The sequence below is a fragment of the Lygodium microphyllum genome, chromosome 8 (assembly GCF_053477565.2).
Source record: "Lygodium microphyllum isolate KBCC chromosome 8, Lygodium_microphyllum_v1.1.10, whole genome shotgun sequence".
Lineage (NCBI taxonomy): Eukaryota > Viridiplantae > Streptophyta > Polypodiopsida > Schizaeales > Lygodiaceae > Lygodium > Lygodium microphyllum.
Window position 1 is genome coordinate 103,931,083 of NC_141142.1, and position 20,793 is coordinate 103,951,875.

Genomic DNA, 20,793 nt, shown 5'->3' on the forward strand with positions numbered 1-20,793 from the left:
AAACTGTCTTGGAGAGGATGGCTTGGATAGGAACTTTTACTCAAGTTATTGGGACCTTCTTAATGCAGGCCTTCTCGTGGCTTTAGGATATATGCTAGTGAGGCTGCTTGAGGGATTGATTAACCTCATCCTGAAAGGCAGCGGGGACAGATTAGAAACCACTTAGTGGAGAATGATCACATTGCTAGGAATTGTGTACAAAGTCCTAGCAAAGGTGATCAGCCTTAGACTGGCTTTGATACTGGATATCATCCACATCGAGAAGTGTAGCATTATGGATAATATTTTCACTTTTGTGAATTCACAACACTAGTATGCTGGTAAGTCCAATCATCACAAAGATCCTTCTAGCATTACTTACCTAAAAAGAATAGGTTTTGTACCTTTTGCCAAAAATCCAGCCATGTAGATGACAATTTTCGTTCAAAGGCCAAGGGTATTAGACCCACGTCCAAAAACACATCATATATAGGCAAGGGTATTCTACCCACATCAAAGTTGAATCCAATACCCATTCCCAAACAAACCTCAACCCCTTTTGGTAGCGGTAGTGCCACTCCACGATAATTGAGAGGGGGTCTTCCCCAGGGAGGTAGCACAATTCCTCCACCCCCTAGTACTTGTGTTCATTCGTGGCTTGCCGTTGGTGTGGTGGATCCTAGATCTCCCCCTTAGTCACATTAGTGCCTTATGGTATCTTTGACTAGTTTAATCATTATCTCCAAGTAGGCTAGTTTCTTAGGAGTGCTAGGTTATTCTTAGGAAGCTAAGGCTAGCTAGACTACATTTCCTTTAGGCTTAGCCGTACTTTTACTTTTCAAGACTTTTGTTGCACACCTAGTTAGCTACTTCTCATTCATCTCCACATTTCTGTGTCCCATAAGCAATCACCCAAACATTGGAAGGATCCACATCTAGAAATAGGAGGTTTCCCAGCCACTCTCCTCATTCCTTGTTTTGTAGGTTACTCTAGTTCTTTCTAGACTCTATCCATCAGATGCCTCATTTAGCTTGCTGCTGTGGTCATCTCTAACTATCGCCCTTCAGCCTAGTGACTCCTATAGGTTCAGCCATTGCTCCGCATGGTGGTCAGAGCACTCAAGATCTATCTTCGGTGCACGACAGGCATCGACATCTCCCTTAGTGTGCTCCCATGTGAGCCACCGGCTATTGGAAAGCTGTCCCCTTGAGCATCTTGTATACTATTTCCTTTATTTACAACATTCATTCATTCACTTCAGAGTTCTCGTTCTTCTTTGTTTGTGCTTTTGCGTTTTGCCTTTTGTGTTTTTGCTTTTGTGTTTCAATCATGGCCATACACTGAGTGTTTTCTTTTGCGAACCGTAGCATATCTCCACACTTGAAAGGCCACCTTATCGGATTTTTGACTAGCCAAGTGCCCAAATTACAACAAAAGGCTATTCAAAGGGAATGCAAAATGGGGCAACAAGTCTTCACTTGAGCAATGCTCAAAATTGGGGTTCTCATGTATCACTTAAACACCCTTTCACAAGAAATATGCAAGGATGAAGTAGCTACAAATGGAAATAGATGCTAGTCTCAAAGATAGAAAAAAGAGACCTTGCACAAGTAGCTTAGCCACATTGATAAAAAATGTCGTACAAAGGCCAGACAATTATCACCTAACCCAAATCCAACTACCACTCTAACCTTGAGCAAATCAATTTACAGCCGTGCTAATCCTCCTCAACAAAAAATAGGGATAGGGTGTGCTAATCTCACACCCTAGAGTGTTTAATTGTAAGGAGACTGGTTGGTAATGTGTTGTAAAGAAATGCCCTAATACAAAAAGTCAAATACAATCGTATGACAAAGCTCAAACAGATAACAGAACACATTTAGGTTTAGGGTAACTCAAAGACAATGAACACATCAACTAATGAAATGAATGAAATTGAATAGATTACAATGCTCAATGTAGTGCTGAATACCAAACCTCGAACTCCCATGTCTCAAGAACTAGGGCAGAGATAATGAGCTGGAGAGAGTGTCATACTTTGATGGATCTTGAAACGCAGCAAGGTAGCCTCCTAGGTGTTTGGTAGTAGCAAATGCAGCAGTGTAGGGCTGGATTAGTGTTAGGTAGGCAAAGATGGAGCTGAAAATTGCAAATGCAAATGTGGATGATGATGTGGCAGCTTGGGAAGGTTTGAAACTGCAACATGCGCACCTATAGCTGGTAACGATTGGGCAATGTGGCAACATGAATATCAAAGTGTAGGCCTGGATGATGTCACCTACAATGGGTGACAGCTGGACAGCACTAAACGCAGGGTTTACAATGAAGATCAGCAGCAAACACAGGCTTTGGAATGTAGACTCTAGGTGCCAGGACGACTAGCAAGATGACGATGGCTGAAAACAGTCCACATCAGCAGTGGAAGGTTGGGCAATAGGCGCGTGATGATGGACAGCTCTAGCTGAGATATCCTGCGCAAATGGAGTGTGGATAGCGAAGCTTTTCACGTGCAAACTGCAAAAAGGAGATTACATTAAATGGAGAGCAGCTTGTCTATTTATAGAAAGTTTGGGGCCTCCCAAATTAGGGTTTGCATGTAGGACATAGACACTCTCTAGGATCATGTTTCTTTTAATAAAGATTGGTAATATGCATTAATTAAGCATGTTTTAGGTTTGTTTTAAAGAAGCTCATGCATTTTTAGCTCAACATCCCCTCTCAGGCTCAAAACTAGTACCAAGAGGGACTGCAAACAAGCCTAAGCTATTTCCTCCCCTCTCGGTTTTTGCTTTTACCCCAAGGCGTTCCACTGTAAAGTAGCTAGGGCATCGAGTAAAGGATGCACATCAATTGCCTAGTGACCTACCTAGACTACAAAAGCGATGGTAATCTTACCAAGGAAGCCCAAGTGTTCACGCGAGAGAGGCTAGAGCATTGGACGAAGGGCGCACATTGACTGCCTAGTGGCTTATTGAGTCATGTAGAGGTGTGTGAAACACTGCGGACTATCTCTTTTTTTATTAAAGGGCTTTTGGATTTGTTTTCAAGATGTATCATTAAGTGAGGGTGTCCAATCAATGTTCATTCTATTGAGTATCCATGTCCTAAAGGAAGAATGATAAGGAATTGTCAAGACCCATTACAATCACTAAACAAGCAAGCTATTCGTACCAATACTGGTTGTTGGTGAAGTGAAAGTGGACTTCAACATGCCTCATCCATGCGGTGATGATGGGGTTATGAGCTAGTGTAATCACACTTTGAATGTCGCACTAGATGGCAGTTGAAGCAACACAAGTGAATTGAAGCACCGCCAACAAGCTCCTTAGATAGATGGCCTTGATGGTGTCATCGTAAGGAGCTTGTTACTCTACCTTGACCATGGAAGCGACCACCATCTCCTACTTATGGTTTGACCAAGAGATGGGAGCTGTGCCCAAGGAAAAGAGGTAGCCATTGTGAAAACATTGGGTATCAGGATCTCTTGCTAGTCAAAATTTGTGTAACTTTGCAAGTATAAACCATGACCATAAGTTAAACCATAAGAATAGGTATATCAAAGATTTTTGAAGAGGCCTAGTGTGGATTAAGTTATTAACCAAAGAAACTTTTCCATAACAGATCGCATCGAAGGGCTGATTGAGAGTATCCTTAGATAAGTGGATAGTGGGATCGAGAGGCATGGCCATAGGCCATGTTTGATGTATGCAATATTGTTCCATGAATTCAAGGGCGCACTTCTACTGTGATACAAAAGTACTATCCTCTGATTGAATGACCTCCATCCCTAAATAATAAGACAATTGACCAAGGTTGGTCATCTCAAATGTTGCACTAAGCTGGGCTTTAATTTCTGCAATGGCACTAGAATGTAAATCATGCACGTATAACAAGATGTAGTTGACCCCTTCTAAAGTGACATAGATCTATAAGTTTGGGTCATTAGGGGTAGAATTTATCCATGAGTCCTAAGAAACTCATCTATCTTTTGGAACCAAGATCGCAGTGCTTGCTTTAGTCCATAAAGGGCTTTCTGCAAACGAAAGACCTTGTTTTTCCGGTCAACAGAAGAAAATCCGGATGACTGCTCCACATAGACTTCCTCGTGTAGATAATCATTCATAAAGGCACTTTCGACATCGATTTGGTAGATCGGCCAAGGATGGTGAGCAACGTGACCAACAAACATAATGATGTTAACTAGGCAGTAGAGGCAAAGATCTCTTCATAGTCAATAGCTTGCTTCCATCCAAACCCTTGATGACAAGGTAAGCCTTGTACTTGTCTAAAGTCCCATAAGCTCTAAGCTTTGTCCTAAAAATCCACTTGCTTTTGATGATTTTTTTGTGACTCCGATGATCCACGAAAGCCCAAGTCTCATTTTGGTCAATACTGCCTAGCTCCTTCTCCATGGGCTCCCACCTTTGGGGATGTTGAAGAGCCTTCTGTTGACTTTCTAGCTCAGAATGTGATATATAGTCTGCTGTAAACAAAGATGCAAATGAAGCCCAATGTCGGAAGCTTGCATGGTTTGTTGATACTAGTGAGGCGATAGGTCTCATAGGAGGGGGTCTGGGGGCTCAAGAATATGTAGGAAGATCAGAAGTAGGGAGTAGACGTGGCTCAGAAGGCATTATCTCCGATGGTGTGCGTGGGGAAATCAACTCAGACTCTAGTGTAGAAGATTACACAATATCCCTCTCATAAAAAAAATCTCTTCATATGATCACCTTGTTCGTTCGAGGATGAACAAACAAAAGACTTTCGCCATGGATGAATATCCTACAAAATTAAGGAGATATTTTGGGAGTGAGCTTTCCTATCTTACAAGCCAAGAGCCAAAGAATGCCCGATACGGGGTCATTTGAGAGATTGCTGCTGCAGTTGGGCATCGGTTCAGGATGCATATAGAAGTGTTGACAGCCTTGATACAAAGGCCCTCAGTGAGCTCTGTGCAAACAACATGGAGTGTACCATATTCATGACTGTTTAGTTCCTATGCTAGAAGGGAGTTGATAGACGTAAGCTAGTGAGAGATCCCATGCTTCTGTAGAAACTTGGTGAACTCATGGAAGATAAACTCACCACCACTATCACTTCTCATACTATGTATGTGAGGATTAGTTTGGTTATGAATCAACAACATCTATATAGAAAAGTAGGTGAATGCATCACATTTATGCTTTAAGAAGTACACCCACATGTATCTCTAGAAATCATCCATTATCAACAAGAAGTATAGTGCATTGTTCAAGGTGGTAGTGGATAGCAACTGCAAAGATCAACGTGTATCAATCTTAGGGGCATCTCAACTCTATGTGTGGATTACTGAGGGAAGGTAGTATAGTGTTATTTTCCTAGTTGATAGGCTTTGGAGACACCTCTAGATAGTTTTAGGTCGAAAAAGCCCTCAACCATCTATCGACGAGATAGCTCATAAAGGGAGTTGTAACTAAGATGCACCGTGAGTGGTAATGCCAAAGACTCTTAGTGTTCGTAGGCTCTCGTGTGGTTGCTAAAGTTTGGAAGCAGTGGAACTTTGAGCCCTCAATTGTTAGCTTGGAAAGAAACTAGGTCATCATGTAGAGGCCACTGGGCTGTGCCTCACCGCAAGTAATCACTAAACTAGTCTGAGAGTCAAGGACCTCGATTGCGGTCGTTATAAAGAAGACCGTTTTGGCCAATTGACAAAGCTGTTGAATGGATAACAAGTTTTATCCCAAGCTCGGGAACATGGTAGACATTGTCCAACGTAGTGAGATTTGGATCTTGGTTAGTAGGAAAATTGACACAACTTTGAATCTTGGCCGAGGAGTTATTCCCAACCTAGACATGCCCAGAGTTGCAGGTTCTTGGGTGAGAAAAATGTCCTGGATGGGGGTCATGCGATGTGTGGCTTCATTATCCGCAATCCAAGTGGGAGAAGAAGTGCTAGGTTGCAAAGAGTGGGTCTTTGTAGTAATCTCGTCGGGCGATAACTTGAAGATGTAGAGGAGGCTTGCATCCTTGGATGTCTTTAAAAGGATGAGGCGAGCCTCTACAGACTAGTCAAATGAGCCCTCTTTCATTGGGAACCATGTCGATTGTGATGGCTGACCGATGATAGTGTGGGTCAATGTGGGACATAGACACTCTCTAAATTCGCATTTCTTTTAATAAAGTTTGGTAATATTCATTAATTAAGCATGTTTTGGGGCTGTTTTAAAGAAGCTAATGCATTTTTAGCTTAACATGTCATACATGGTTAACCCCCTTTTAGCACCTTTTGGGACCCCAAAGACTTGACTAACTATCCACTAGAACTTCTCTAGACATTTGCCCTCAAGCCCATCATGCGGCCTTTTTGTTTGTACATTCATGTTGTAGTCTCTGTTTTGCTAGGTGGGGTTTTGGGTTTCAAGATTGTATGTGGAAGTAGAGTTTAGAACTTGCCTTCCGTTTTTTAGAATCCTTAGCCACTCCTTGATTGCCTCTCTGAAGAAGTGGAAACCAAGGCTTCCTCAATAGAAATAGAAGTCTAAGTTATGCAATAGGTGGTAACATAGGAGTTGGCAATTGAACTCATAAAAGGTCGGCAAGTTGGGCAAAGAAATGACTTGCTGCATAAAATGAAAGCATTTAGAAGGGAACTTTAGTAGGAAATAGCATGACTTGATTATCTTTTGACTTCGATGGGCCAATGGTGGCAAATTTAGTGAGTAGATGCTGATTCAGCCATCTTGACTTTTTAATCATCCCTTTTCTTTATGGTGGATAAGCTCAACACATTGATGTATGGGGAAAATGCTGTAATTGAGAGTGAAGTGTAGTAATCAAATGCCACATTAGTTTGACATTTGTTGTAGCATTGAGAGTTTTGCATTGATGAGGATGGGATACAAAGAATTGGATTGTGTCTGTAACATATACCTTGAGACTTTAGCATGTGTTGCATGGAATTAAACTAAGTTATAAAATTCTTTTTTTGAAGAAAAAAGTGGCTAGCTATATTGCTTAGAAGACTTTACAAAAAAGTATATGTGCTCAATAGCCTAGCTGGAGTTGATACAAAGTTAAGCTAGGATCATATATACAAGCCTCTCAAGGTCGTGTGGGGGGCATGAGGGAAAGAAGCCATGGGGGAGGAGATTAACACCACCTGGGACTGCTTGCCTGCATCACGAAGAATAGATCATGGCCACCCCAAGTATGTATGAAGTGATGTTGGAGCTCTTTACAAGCATGAGAGTCACACTACACTTGATCCTAGCAGCAGGAGAGGGAGTGGATGATGGAGGTCTGGAGCTTTGCCAAAGTCTCATATGTAGACAAACATGTGTGGCCTCTAGATGTGCCAAACTGTGAGGCTCCCAATAATCTCCCACACCTCCAACCAGTTAGCTGTTGACTCTAGTATCTCTAGCGGATGGGTACTGCCTGAAATGTGACTACATCACATGCATTTGCGTCAATAAGAAGAATGGCATCATGCATCTCCTCATACAATAGGTGGCAGCCTTGGCTAATTGCTTGCCAATAGATGGTCCCCTAGGATATAAAGCCCAGGCTAGGTGTCACTCCCCGGAGAATGCGGCATGCTCCTCTCCATACCAATTGTGCAGCCTCACAAGACTAGAGGCAATGCTTTGGGGTTTCCAGGTGCTGTAGTGGACAACGCTTTGCAGACTCTATCCAGTTGCATTTGAACTAGCTGAGAAATACCAAGCCTCCATGTGCTAATAGCCATAGGAAATAAGACATCTTGGCTATTGCCCATTGCTATCCATCTAACATCCTGGCCATTGTTGTGCTAGTAGTGCTAATCTTGCCTCTCCCAGCCACCATTGAGAGACATGGTTTGCTACTCTCATGACCTCATCCACTAGAGCTGTTGACTAGGTTCTTGAGTGAGAAGACTAAAGGAAGAAAGTGGAGTTTGGCCCATTTGGTGGTGCAATAGGTGGGCTTTGCCACCCCTTGATTTGCGGACCACAAAAAGCCCCACTTGTCCTACCACTCTCATGTATGACCATGGGTCTAGTAGGGGAATGTGCAAGGAGTTGGCACCACAAATAGATAAGAGTTGCTCCTTTGTGAGGATAATGTGTGATTGGGGGGGGGGTTGGGGGACTGCCTCGAAGGGAGGGGGCAGCAGCATTGGTGCAGTTCAGCTGGCTTGTCATGGGTTTGAGAGGGGGGGAGAGGGAGGTGCAAAGGGCAGGCAGACAGCCTAGTGACTAGGCTTGTGGATTGCGGAGAGGACAAGGCAGTGGTTGTTGGTGTAGAGTGTGGCGGGTTTATTGAAAGCAGTGGTAGTCACGAGGTGGGGGTTGTGTGGCTTAGGCGGGAGGTTGACAAGGCTTGGCAAGAGGGAGGTACAGCGTCATGCTGAATTTGGTAGAGGCGGCAATGCAAATTGGAGGGGGTCACAACGCCCCTTATGTTTGGCTCACGACGTTACACAGTGGTGAAATTCAACATGTTGAAGTTAGTCTAATCACCAAAGGCATTCTTGGCTGTAGCAATGGGGATGTGAGCATTAGGTGGAGTATAAGGTGGGGAATGGAGAAAACTTGGGAATTAAACCTAGACTATCCACCATGTGAAAGAGGGATTTCTTGCACGGTGGATCCATGAGGAGCATTGAGACTAGGACGTGTAATGGGAGTAGCTGCCGAGTAATTGTATGCAGGCTGACTCTGCATTGGCATGTGTGCAAACTGAGTTGCCAAGTGAGAGATGGAAGGGACCATATATGCATGGGAAGGATATCCCTATGTTTGAGCTCCCTAGGATGTTGTTGTGTGGGTGAGTGAGACTCCAAGCATGATGGCACCAAAGAATTGGAGTGGTGCTAACTAGAGGATAGAGATGGGGTGCATAGTGCTCGGGTGGCATTCTTGAAATGAAGCATTGTAAGCTAGAGTGGTACTCATGTGAGAAGAAACATAACAAACCCTACATTAGGACGTAAATCTACTTGAGACAAAGAAGCTACACCTGAATTGATGCTAAATCTATGTGAGAAAATCCAAAAGAACCTTTATGAGAGCTAGAAAAGAGCGATAGTGGTGGGATTCGAGAATGTGAAATAGTAAAATCATGCTCAAATGGAAAGGTGTAAACTCTGAGAGACAACATGTATACCTAATTGAGATCTTGTGCTTCTAAGGCCTCTTCAATTGAGGGTTACACATTGGTATAGGTTGGGGTGTCTGTGATGACTTACAATCAGTACTTGCATGTTAGAAGGAGCAACAAAGGGAAAACATTAACTTCATGTGACATAAACTCTCCATTGTGATTTGTGCAAAGAGTAAAAAGCTTTTGGTTGTAGAAAGCTTTAGCCATGGTCCAAGAGAATTTCAAAGCATGCATAAACCTTCGTCTTTACCTTTAGTAAATACACCCTAGTATGACTTGTATTGGTTTATGCAGATTGGAGGGTACATACAAACCTTTCTCAAATGTGCATTTTAAACAAGTTATGAATAATATGAGTTATTAGATATGCCTTTTAGTTTTGCACTAGGCTTGGTTGTGATGAGGACATTGGATCACCAGTCGTCATGAAAGTGGTTTGTCCTCCTCTAGTTGGGAGGTAGCCATTCTCACTACTTGGTTTCCCTGAGGTGCGCCTCCCTCTGGCCATGCCTTGGGTTTGCTGATGCTAATGTAGGGGAGATGGGCTGTATGAAGAGAGAGGTGATTCAGGCCTCATGTAGATATTGTCGATGCAAATACTTCCAAAATAATGCTTATGTTAAATACTCGAGGTCTGTTATAGAAAGCTGAGATATTAGATTTTTAATGTGTATCAAAACAACGTTGCTGTGTGTGAAGGGGATCCTAGCATGATGGCATCAAGAGTCAGAGTGGTGCTAACTGCAGGATATAGATGGGGTGCATAGTGCTCGGATGGCATTCTTAGAATGAAGCATTGTAAGGTAGAGTGGAATTCACCTGAGAAGAAACATAAAGAAAGCCAAAACCTATATTAGGATGTAAACCTACTTGAAACAAAGAAGCTAGACCTAAGTTAGTGAACAAGACTAAATCTACCTAAGAAAATCCAAAGGAACCTATATCAGAGCCAGAAAAGGGGGGAGTGTTGGTATTCGAGAATGTGAACCACTAGAACCTTGCTCAAATGAAATGAAGTCTAAACTCCAAGAGACAACAGTTACACCTAATTGAGATCTTGTGCTTCTAGAGCCTCTTCTATTAACGGTTACATATTGGTACAGGTTGGGGTATCTGCAATGGTGTTCAATCGGCACCTGCATGTTAGGAGCCACAAGAGAGAACATTAACTTCATGTGACAAATTCTCCAATGTGATTTTTGCAACAAGAAATAGGTTTTTTGTCACATAAAACTTTAGCCATGCCTGAAGAAACCTTTAGAGCTTGCATAAACCTTCTTCTTTACCTTCAACAAGAAATACACTCGAGTATGACTTGTAGCCTCGGCTCATACTAACTGGAAGGTACATACAGATCTATCTATGCATTTTGAACAAGTTATTATGACTGTCACAAGTTTTTAGATATGCCTTTTAGTTCTGCATCAGGCTTGGCTGTGATGAAGAACAGTGTATTGCTAGTTGTCATGAAAGTGGTTTGTCCTCCTTGAGTTGAGGGGTGTCCGTTCTCACCAGCTGGTTGTCTCAACTGAGGTGCACCTTCCTCTGGCCATGTCTTGCTGCAACTGAGGTGCACCTCCCATCAGGTACAGATTGATCAGATTGTGGCATGACATTGTAGGAGAGTGGAGGAGAGATGGCAGAGTCTACACTGGGCAGAGTAGATATGGGAGTCCTTGCCCCTTGCCTGATGTATGATATATTACAGCTTGCCATATCCACTGGATGGAGCTGGTGACAGATTACTCATAACTGATCGTGACTCATTAGTGATCATGATTGTACTTGTATAGCATTCTAGGATGCCTTTGACAAGTCTGAGTTTCTTTTCAGTTTTCCCATGATGTTAAGAGACATGGATTGTTGCTGTATATTGGTGACTCATAGGTTGATTTTGGCCTCTAGTAGACATCAATAAATCAGTGTGTGTGTGCACGCCTGCACTTTTTTTAGCTTATCAGGCCTTTAAGCTTTTGCCCCATCTTCGCACTTTGCTGGCTTATTTGCGGAGCACGCACGCGTCGTGCAGGCTGAAGGGGAGCTAATGGAGTTGTTGATGATGCATGAACAACAGGAGTGTCGGAAGCTACAATGTGCTTCTCCTAGACAGCAATGATAGGCAGCACAATACTTTTAAAGCTGAGTTTGAAGCAGGGCAGGTCTGGGCACTGACTGGTGATGTGGCAGCAGCAGGAGCAATGAACAGGTAGCAGACTGCTGCAGACAGGTGGACACCAGCAGCATAGAGGCTGGAAACAGGATCATGGCTGCATTTTAATCTTCAGCCATCTCTCACAGCACTTCTGATGGGTTTCCGAGGCAGCGTAGACTGTGTTTGAATCAGCAAAAGCGGTGCCTACCTTACAGCCATGTTCTAGACATTGAATAAACATTTTATTTTTTATGTCAATCATTACAATGTACGGATTGTTCATTATTTATTTTTGAATGTTCTTATGTGTTTTTCTTTCTTATTTTTGATGCTTTTCCATTTGAACATATCAATTCTACATGGAACTATGTTTTGATTGGCCATCCTTATTTGGTTCTTCAACTCAAATATTTTCCATTTTTACTGCATTGTGTTCCGGGACTGAAGTTTCTTCATTAATTAAGCATGTTTTGGGGTTGTTTAACTCAAACTAATGCATTTTTAGCTCAACACCCCCTCTCAAGCCCAAAACTGAGCCATGAGAAAATAAGCCCTTTATGTTTATTTTCTTTTACCCCAAGGCGTGCCACTCCAAAGGAGGTAGGGCGTCGGACAAAGTATGCACGTTGGTTGCCCAGTGATGTACCAAGACTATTGAGGTGATAGTTATCTTACCAAGGAAGCCCAAGTGATCACCCAGAGAGGCCAGGGTATCGGACCAAGGGTACGCGTTGGCTGCCCAGGGGCCTACCAAGTCCTGCGAAGGCAGATGGAATCAACAATGGATGACTTTTAAAAAGAAAAATCTATAAAAGGGCTGTTGGTTTATTTCAGACGAAAGATTTAGCATGAAGTGATGGTTTCGAATCATTTTTCATCCTAGTGAGTCACTATGCCTCAAAGTACGAGAAAATAAGGATGGATAGCCCTACTACCTTCATAAAACAATCAAAACAATCCCATACACTACTAGGATAAGTGCCTAGGGATTTCTAAGTGTGTGTATGTGTGTGTGTGTGCCAATCATATGGAGAATATGTGGAGAGAAAGGCAAGGTGGGTAACTATGCAAGACAAGCAAAGCTAGCATACAAGCATAGGAAAAAATTGCATTTCGAGATTGCCATGTGCAATGCCGTGATTATGGTGGATCCGGAGTCAACTACTCCAAGGGTGACCGAAAAGGGACAAATGCGCACATATGCATGTTTACATGGACATAGTGCCAATGCATGGAGTATTGTAAAGGAAGGTGCATGTATTTATGCTCATGCAAAATGTGATGCAATGGTGCCACTTGGGCAATGTCCTCGCAGGGGAATTGTTCACTTGCCCAAGTGTCCTTTTACAATCATGTCATGTTAACAGTGCAAAAGAAGTTATAAATGTCCATAATATACAATACATAATAAATAAATGTTTGAAAGTGAAAAACTATAAACATCATCATTGTCACTATCAAGAGAAGAAACCGTCCCTTCTCAAACTGAAATAAATAAGAGAAAAGCACCCTCTCCCTGTCAATCTGAAGAAATAGAGGAGCGCGTACTTAGAACAATCCGCGGTAGAAGATACTGTGGAATTGACTGGTTGACCACCTTGGTTAAAAGATTTGTAAAATTATCACTTGATGACACAAACTCTAGGCGAATGGTGCTTAGCTCAATTTGCTCTCTGGTGAAGTAGTAGTGAACCACTATATATAGTGTTTGAGGGGTGATGATCGGATTGCGCGGAAGGGCAATGGTACTTTGGTTGTCACAGTACACAAGGGTAGGTGACTCGCAAGGAAAGTGCAATGCAACTAGCAAGTTCCTCAGATAGATGGCCTCCGTAGTATAATTGAAGAGTGTTTGATACTTTGCCTTGGTTGTGGAAGTTGCTACCATCTCTTGCTTATGGCTAGCCCAAGAGATGGTTGCCATGCCTAAGGTGTAGAGGTAGCCTTCGTGGGAACGTTGGATGTCAGGATCTCTTGCCCAATTATAATTAGTATACCCCTGTAGGTATAAACCATGACTATAAGTTAGTCATTATAGATACATCTTAAATATCCTAACACATGAAGACAAGCAATGCAATGAGACATTTGAGGTGCATTAAAATACTGACTAAGTAAACTAACTGAGAATGCAAGATCTAACCTAGTATGAATCAACTAGAGTGATTTTCCTACAATAAAATGATATGTATGAGTATCAAAAGTTTGACCCGAGGTATCCTTGTGCAAATGGACAATGGGATCTAGAGGCATGGCCATTGGCTGTGTCTCATCATTGCCATATTGGTTCATCGACTATAGAGTATACTTCTGTTGTGACAAAAAGATACTTCCCTTGCATCTAACAATCTCCATCCCCAAGATATAAGACAATACAATCATCTCAAATATAGAGCAAAGTTGTGCCTTAATTTGTGTGAGAGCCATATAATATGAGCAAGTGAGTAGTATATCAACACATAGCAAGATATAGCTGGCCCCTGCGCTAGTGATACACATGTATAGATTAGGATCATAGGGGGTAGAATGGTATCCACAAGTCCGTAGGAACTCGTTCATCTTGTGATATCAAGGCCTTGGGAGTTGCTTTAGTCCATAAAGAGCTTTCCACAAGCAAAATACCTTGTTAGTATGGTCAGTAGAAGAAAATCGGGGAGGCTGCACCACATAGACTTCCTTCTCCAAATAACTGTTTAGAAAAGCACTTTTGATGACCATCTGATAGATTAGCCAACCATGGTGAGTAGTGAGTGTAACCAATAGATGGAATATTTGTCTAAAGTATCATCAGTCTTTAGCTTGGTCCTAAAAATCCACTTCGTCCCGATGATGAGCTTGTGATGCGGACGATCCACCAATGTCCAAGTCCCATTGTGATCAATACTATCCAGCTCCTTTTCCATGGCTTCATTCCATAGAGGGTCTTGGTGGAAAGCCTCTTGTCAATTGTTCGGCTCGGAATGTGCAATGTAATCAACTGTAAACAATGATGCATATGAAACCTTCCTTGGTCCTCCGGAGTGAAATTTAGTGGAAGGATCCTGAATCCCACATGGTCTGTTGGTACCAGTGAGGTAATGGGTCTCGCAGAGGAGGCTTGGGAGATGAAGTATGTACAGAAAGATCGGGAGCAGATGGTAGACTTGGCTCAATAGGGATGGTCTCAAATGATGTGAGTGAAGGTAAGGACAAAGAGTCCAGTGCAGAGGATTGCACTATATCTCTCTCATCAAAGAACACATCCCTCCTAACAATCACCTTGTGTGTTCGAGGATTGAACAAATGATAGGTTTTCTCTTCGGAAGAATAGCCCACAAAGATTAAGAGATCTGCTCGATGGGTGAGCTTTCCTATCTTGTCATCAAGAGTGTGCATATAAGCATGACTACTGAAAAGCTGAACTAAGAAATAACAAACCGAGAGCCAAAAAATGCCTCCTGCGGAGTCTTTTAGGGACCACGGTAGTCGGGCATTGGTTGAGAATATATATTGACATGTTAACAGCCTCGACCCTAAGGCACCTAGGGAGCTCTGTTGCGAATAGCATAGAGCGTGCCATATTCAAGACTGTCCAGTTCCTACGCTCTATGACTTCATTCTGTTGAGCAGAGTTGATAGAGGTGAATTGGTGTGCAATGCCTTGCTCCTGTAGAAACTCAGAAAACTTGAGGGAGGTAAACTCGCCACTAGAATCAATCCTCATAGTACCCACGCGACAACTAGTTTGGTTATGATCTAGCAGCAGCTAATGAAATAAGTGAAAGCATCGGGACTTTGCTTGAGGAAGTATATCCATATGTATCTAGAGAAATCATCCACTATCGAAAATAAGTACAACACGCCATTCAAAGCAGTAGTGGATGTGGGACCACAAAGATCTACATGAATTGAGCTCAAGGGGTTTAGTAGCACGAGTGATAGACTGGTGAAGAAAGGGTGTATGATGTTGTTTACCTAGTTGACATGCTTTATAGGCCTCTTGAGAAAGTTTTAGGTGTGGAAGGTCCTCAACCATCCCTTGATGCGATAGCTCATAAAGAGAGTTATAGCCAAGATGTCCTAAGCGAAAATGCCAAAGATGCTCAGAGTCCATGGGCTCCGGTGTGGTGGGCAAAGCTTGGAAGCGATGGAACTCCAAATCATCAGCAATTAGCTCAGTAAGAAAGTGTGTCATGTGGTAAAGGCCATTAGGTTGTGCCTTATTGCGAGTAATTACTAAACTAGTTTGAGAGTCTAGGATCTCGACTGTGGTCGCTATTAAGAAAACTACTCACTCCAATTGGCAAAGTTGCCGATTGGACAATAAGTTCACCCCAAGGTAGGGGCCATGATATATATCATCCAGTGAAGCGAGGTTTGGACCTAGGTCAGTGGAAAAGTTGATGTGACCTTGCGCTTGAATTTTAATTGAGGAGTTGTTTCCTATGTGAGCACTCTTGGCTGCAAGGGCTTGGGAAATGAAAATGTTTGCTCTAGGAGTCATGTGATGGGTAGCTCCACTGTCCACAAGCCAAACAGGTGCTGATGTGCTTGACTATGAGACGAGTGGGCCTCGGAAGGCACCTCATTAGGAGGCAGCTCACAAATGTGAAGGAGACTCGCATATGGTGTCTTTAAGGAGATGATGTGGGCCTTTGCAGACTAGTCAGACAAACCCTTTGCAGTTGAGTAGCTCACCAACTATGATGACTAACCAGTGGCAGTGTGGGTTTAGCCTCACCATTTCCTCTATTGAGGATTGCTACCACCTTACTTTCCTTGTCGGGGGTTATCCGACTAGGATGTGGGGTTTGATTCTTGGATTTGGTTGCGTGTCTCTTGCATTAGATCAACACTCATCGTCATAATGGCTAGCCTTTGATAATGTTGATAATATCTATTATTTTTAGGTACATTCTGCCATCCAAGTTTGAGTGTAGATTGAGTGTTTCCTTGGGATTGGCTATTGTTGTTTTGATTTTGATTTTGATTTGAGTTTTGTTTGCCCTTTCCTTGTTGCACCCTCTGAGAAGGTCCAACTAGAGCTCCCTCTATTGAGGAGGTGTTATGAAATTGATTGAACAACCCTGCATAACGCAACAACTGACACTCAAACTTATAAAATGTGGGCATCTGAGGCTGTGAAATCACTTTTTACACAAAATGGAAATATTTTCTTGGTAGCTTGTTAAGGAATAGGGTAACTTGATCGTTAGAGGACTTAGGAGTCCCAATGGTTGAGAGCTCAGTGAGGAGACGCCGATACTCAGCCAACTTGACTTTCAAGTCATCCTTGTTTGTGATTTTGAAGTCTTGGAGCTCATCATACGAATTGATGTGATAGGTCCTATCCTGAGCCGTGTAGCGGTTAGTCCAGTATGCCCAACGCTCAGATGCTAAGTTGAAATGGTGAAGTTGAGAGTGAAACTTGGGCAATAAGCCTTGCATCAGCTCGTTAATAGCTAAGGTGTTAGGAGCCTTCTATGAGTGGACGATCTCCTATGGAACAAGAGTGGGATCAAGTTGGGGTTCCAACTCTTGCAACAAATCCCATAGGTTCTGAGAGTCCAAGACATGCCTCATAAAATTTAACCAAGTTGTGTAGTTTGACCCATTGAAATGAGTCTTTTCATTGAAAGCATACTTGGCGGATGAGGAACTAGAACCATGAGGTGTTTGTGAAGATGGATAGACCGGATAAGATGGTGGTGATGGTGGATAAGGAAGAGGGGGTAAAGATGGATAGGCAAAAATAGGCTGCTAATGTTCAGCGAGTGCGGTGCAGAGGTACGAAAATGGACATAGGTCTATTTGATACTGTAGGTGTAGATGAAGGCATTGGGACACGATAGCCTTGTCCAAATGTCGGCTAGGGCACAATAAAATGACCGGATTGTCCACTAGGTAATGTCATAGAGGCAAATTGCGACACCAAACGATCCAGACTCGAGTATGTTTGGGATGCACTCCTAGAGGGATAACCTGAAAGTATCTGTGTGCGAGGTTGAGCCTTCGTCACAGGTACACCACCCAAAAACAGGTATGTAGAGGTCCTAAAGGTAGTGCCTAAATGTGCAAAATCCCCTAGCGTGGTGTGTGATGGACAATGTGGTGCACTGAATGGAAGTGAAAAGGAAGGTGCAGCGAAAGATGAGGGAGGGATGGGTGGAAGCCCAAATGGATTTGTGATGGATGTTGTTGTGGGAACCATGATTGGTTCATTTTGTCCATTAAATGCATTAGATAAAGATGCACCTACTCCATATTGACCATGAGAAATAAAATCATTTGAAGGAAAAGGAAGGGAAGGAATGCTTCAATGTTCTTCTTTTAGCTTCTTACCTAGTTTTGAGTTCATAAAGAAGTATCTATCTTCCTCATTACGCACAAACCAAAGCTTGTTTTGAAGAGTCCTTTCTTGAGGAGCATCTCTTGATCCAACAGAAAATATAGAATTAGTTGGCATAGAATCTGAAATAATAGGGCTCCTACTTGACATTGGAGAAAAGAAGTACTATGAAAGTGATGTGTAATTGGAGCCATGTTCAACTTCTAGATGGCCGGTCCATAGTGGAGATTCTGGAGGACTTGCAAGTTCATTAGTTTTGTGCATCAAATCTAAAGGAGAAAACTCATGCTTACCTTCAACCTCTTGTTGAGTCCTATGCATAAGGATGAGATCATACTCAGCGGTAGAGATTTGATATGTTCGGTGGACTCCATGGTAGTCTAATGGTTCTCTGCCCATGTTAGATTGGGCAGTAGCAAGCTGAGAGGCCCATGCTTGATCATTTCTGTCCATGCTGGATTGTGGAGATTGGAGCGGTGTTGTGAATGTGTTCAAAGTCATCCGACCATTCTGTTGTTCTTGCTTTCACGAATGAGCTTTCCAATCAAAGACTAGGGTTTCTTAGAGAGTGCTTGGCTTTGATACCATTTGAAGCAATGCTCCAAAGGGAAAAACATAAAACCAATTCTACGACAAAGCATAGAGTGACAAACACAGAACATAATTAGGATTGGGGTTTGGATGACTCAGAGACTGTGAACACAATGAATAAGTGAATGAATAGTGAATATACAATGGTCATGCACCAAACACACTATGCAGTGAATACTGAACCTCAAACTCTCGTATATTTGGGATTAAGGCAAAGTTTTTGACCTGTAGAGTGTGTTGTACTCCGAATGTATCTTGAATCGTAGCAAAGGCAGCCTCTGAGTGCCAAACACCAGCAAACACAGCCAAGGAAGGCTGGATCTGACGCAGACGACAATGTAGGAGAGAGAAATACTAAAAACATAGGTATTTGAGGAGAGAAAAACAGACAACGATGCAAAACATGTAAATGCAAGCTGACTGTGTTGGGTGATAGGTGGAAATTGATGGTGGGAGTGCATTTGTTGCATGCCTATTTATAGAAAGTTTGGGGCACCTAAATTAGAGTTTTGGGTGTGGGACACAGTAAGTCTCTAGGATTGCATTTCTTTGTAAAATAAGAAAGTTTCTTCATTAATTAAGCATGTTTTGGGGCTGTTTAAGTCAGGCTAATGCATTTTTAGCTCAATAGTGGCCACATCATCAACTACCCCAAATAGTCCAAGTTGTTTGGCATCAGAATGCAGCCTGTGCACCACTTAACATAGCCTATGCTGCCCCTGACTGCTGCGACAGCCAATTCACATTTTCCTGATCTCATTGGCACTGAAAATGCAATTTCCTTCTATGTCTGGAACCTCCACCTTTGAGTGCTGGTTTACATTTCTCAGATTTGAGACCCATATGAGCATGATGACACATTCCACCTGCTGTCTGTGGTATCTTGAACTCTAACATCAACATCACACAATCCAGACTGTCTCTTCGAGGCTGCCTGAGCCTTATGCTTCACACAACTCAAACCTAAGTCTTGGACCCTTGTGTTCCATGTTGCCTTCTGCATTAAGTGTTTGGCAGTACTCTGGCTCCTTCAGCAGTTGGCTCCCTATTCTACCTTGATTATGCACTTTGGACTTTCATTTCCAACATCGTTGTGTGTTTCATTCGTCACTGACAGCAGTCTAACTGAATGCATTCCACATATTAAACCTTGGTGTTTGGGTTTAGCTTATCATCTGCATAAATCTTCGATTCATTTTTTCCTTTTGCAGTGGAAAAATTAAATCTATAAACTATGAGAAAGTATAGACAACATTTGAAGCAATGACATTCTCAGAATCTGGAAGAATGAGATTCATAGAATGCAACTAGTGTTTTTGGTTGGGCAAAATAGATCTGAAAATTTTTAGGGGAAACAGAAGCAAAAAGCAAATAATTTGTACCTTGCCTGACCCTTGGAACTATTGAAAGGTTGAGTATTATCAGAATTGTGAGGAGTACAAAAGGCAAGCTGCACATTTAGTAGTCGTTTGCACTGGTTCTTACAATTGTCTCAGCTGTATGGTTTGAAGTTGATTGGCCTCTACTGTTTTAGGTTCATTCACAAAGACAGTATATCAAATGATGGGACTGCCTTTGTCTGGGAACATATGTGCACATTGTTTGCATGTTAAAGTTTCATTGGGCTTGTTCATGTGTTAAATTGAATTCAGTCTAATTTTCAATTCTAAACCTGGTGAAAATGTTTGACAGTCCAACAACTTAATTATAAGAAGCAATGAAATGCGTTACTCTCCAATTTTCTTCTGTAAGGTATGTCTTCTTCAACTGGATGCCTAAATGTGTTGGTGTGCAGGTCAGTGTATTTACCAATTGTATTTCCATTTAATAATGTTGTACACAGAAGATGGCTTTCACATCAATGCGAAAGACTTTGAACAGTTTAAATCCAATTCAAATTGTTTGACGAGTATTATGACATGAAATAACGTAAAACTCAAATCTAGTGTGAACTACTCAAGCCAGGTATTGAATTGAGTTGAGAACCCAAATTTTTACAAAGAAACATAAGAATTAACAATTGTTGCTGCAGGTGCAGGGAACTAGGTGGCACTGTTGTGCTCGTGACAGTTACAGTAAACAGAATCAAAACATTTATGGTTCTAAGTGGCATCTGCTGGAAATATACCTGAATTTTGATAACAATCAATGGGTTTTGGTATCATTTAGGACCATTCTGTATGTCTAATAACTCAGCTATTCATGGGTTTTGGCCAAACCCACCCACCATAGCTCCACTCGCATGACTATTGCTACCTTGCTATCCACTTGCTGCTACTGCTCCTGTGCACCTTTTCCTGCCAGCAGCCTTATGCTATGGACTTCCTCCTTCCCACCCACCATAGTCACATGGAAAGGCCATTTTTGGGTCCCCCGTCTCTGTTCCCTGTTCCCAAATTCCCATTTCATGCCTATTGCATATGACTATATAGTCAGATGGAATGGCAATTCATGGCCCTCTCTGTTCCTGTTCCTTTTTCCAATTTCCTGTTCCATGTGACTATGCATCCGCTCCTTCCCTCAATGCTACTGCATCTATAGTAGCTAGGGAGCAGAACGAGAATAGAATGGGAGGTCTTGGGGGAATGAGAATAGGGTCACAAAGGGAATAGGAACATG

The 20,793-nt window shown here is 42.3% G+C and overlaps 1 protein-coding gene across 2 annotated transcripts in view; it reads left to right on the plus strand.

Annotated features, from left to right (window-relative positions):
- Window positions 1-20,793, plus strand: part of LOC148032688 (protein TIC 22, chloroplastic-like) — a 116,713-nt gene that overhangs the window by 85,340 nt on the left and 10,580 nt on the right. The window contains exon 5 of one of the 2 annotated variants that reach the window (XM_087683316.1): window positions 19,867-19,926. The exons of the other annotated variant lie outside the window; for it this stretch is intronic. Coding sequence (XP_087539442.1) covers window positions 19,867-19,926 — 60 coding nt within the window. The remainder of the gene's footprint in view (window positions 1-19,866; window positions 19,927-20,793) is intronic. 2 annotated transcript variants of the gene reach the window in all.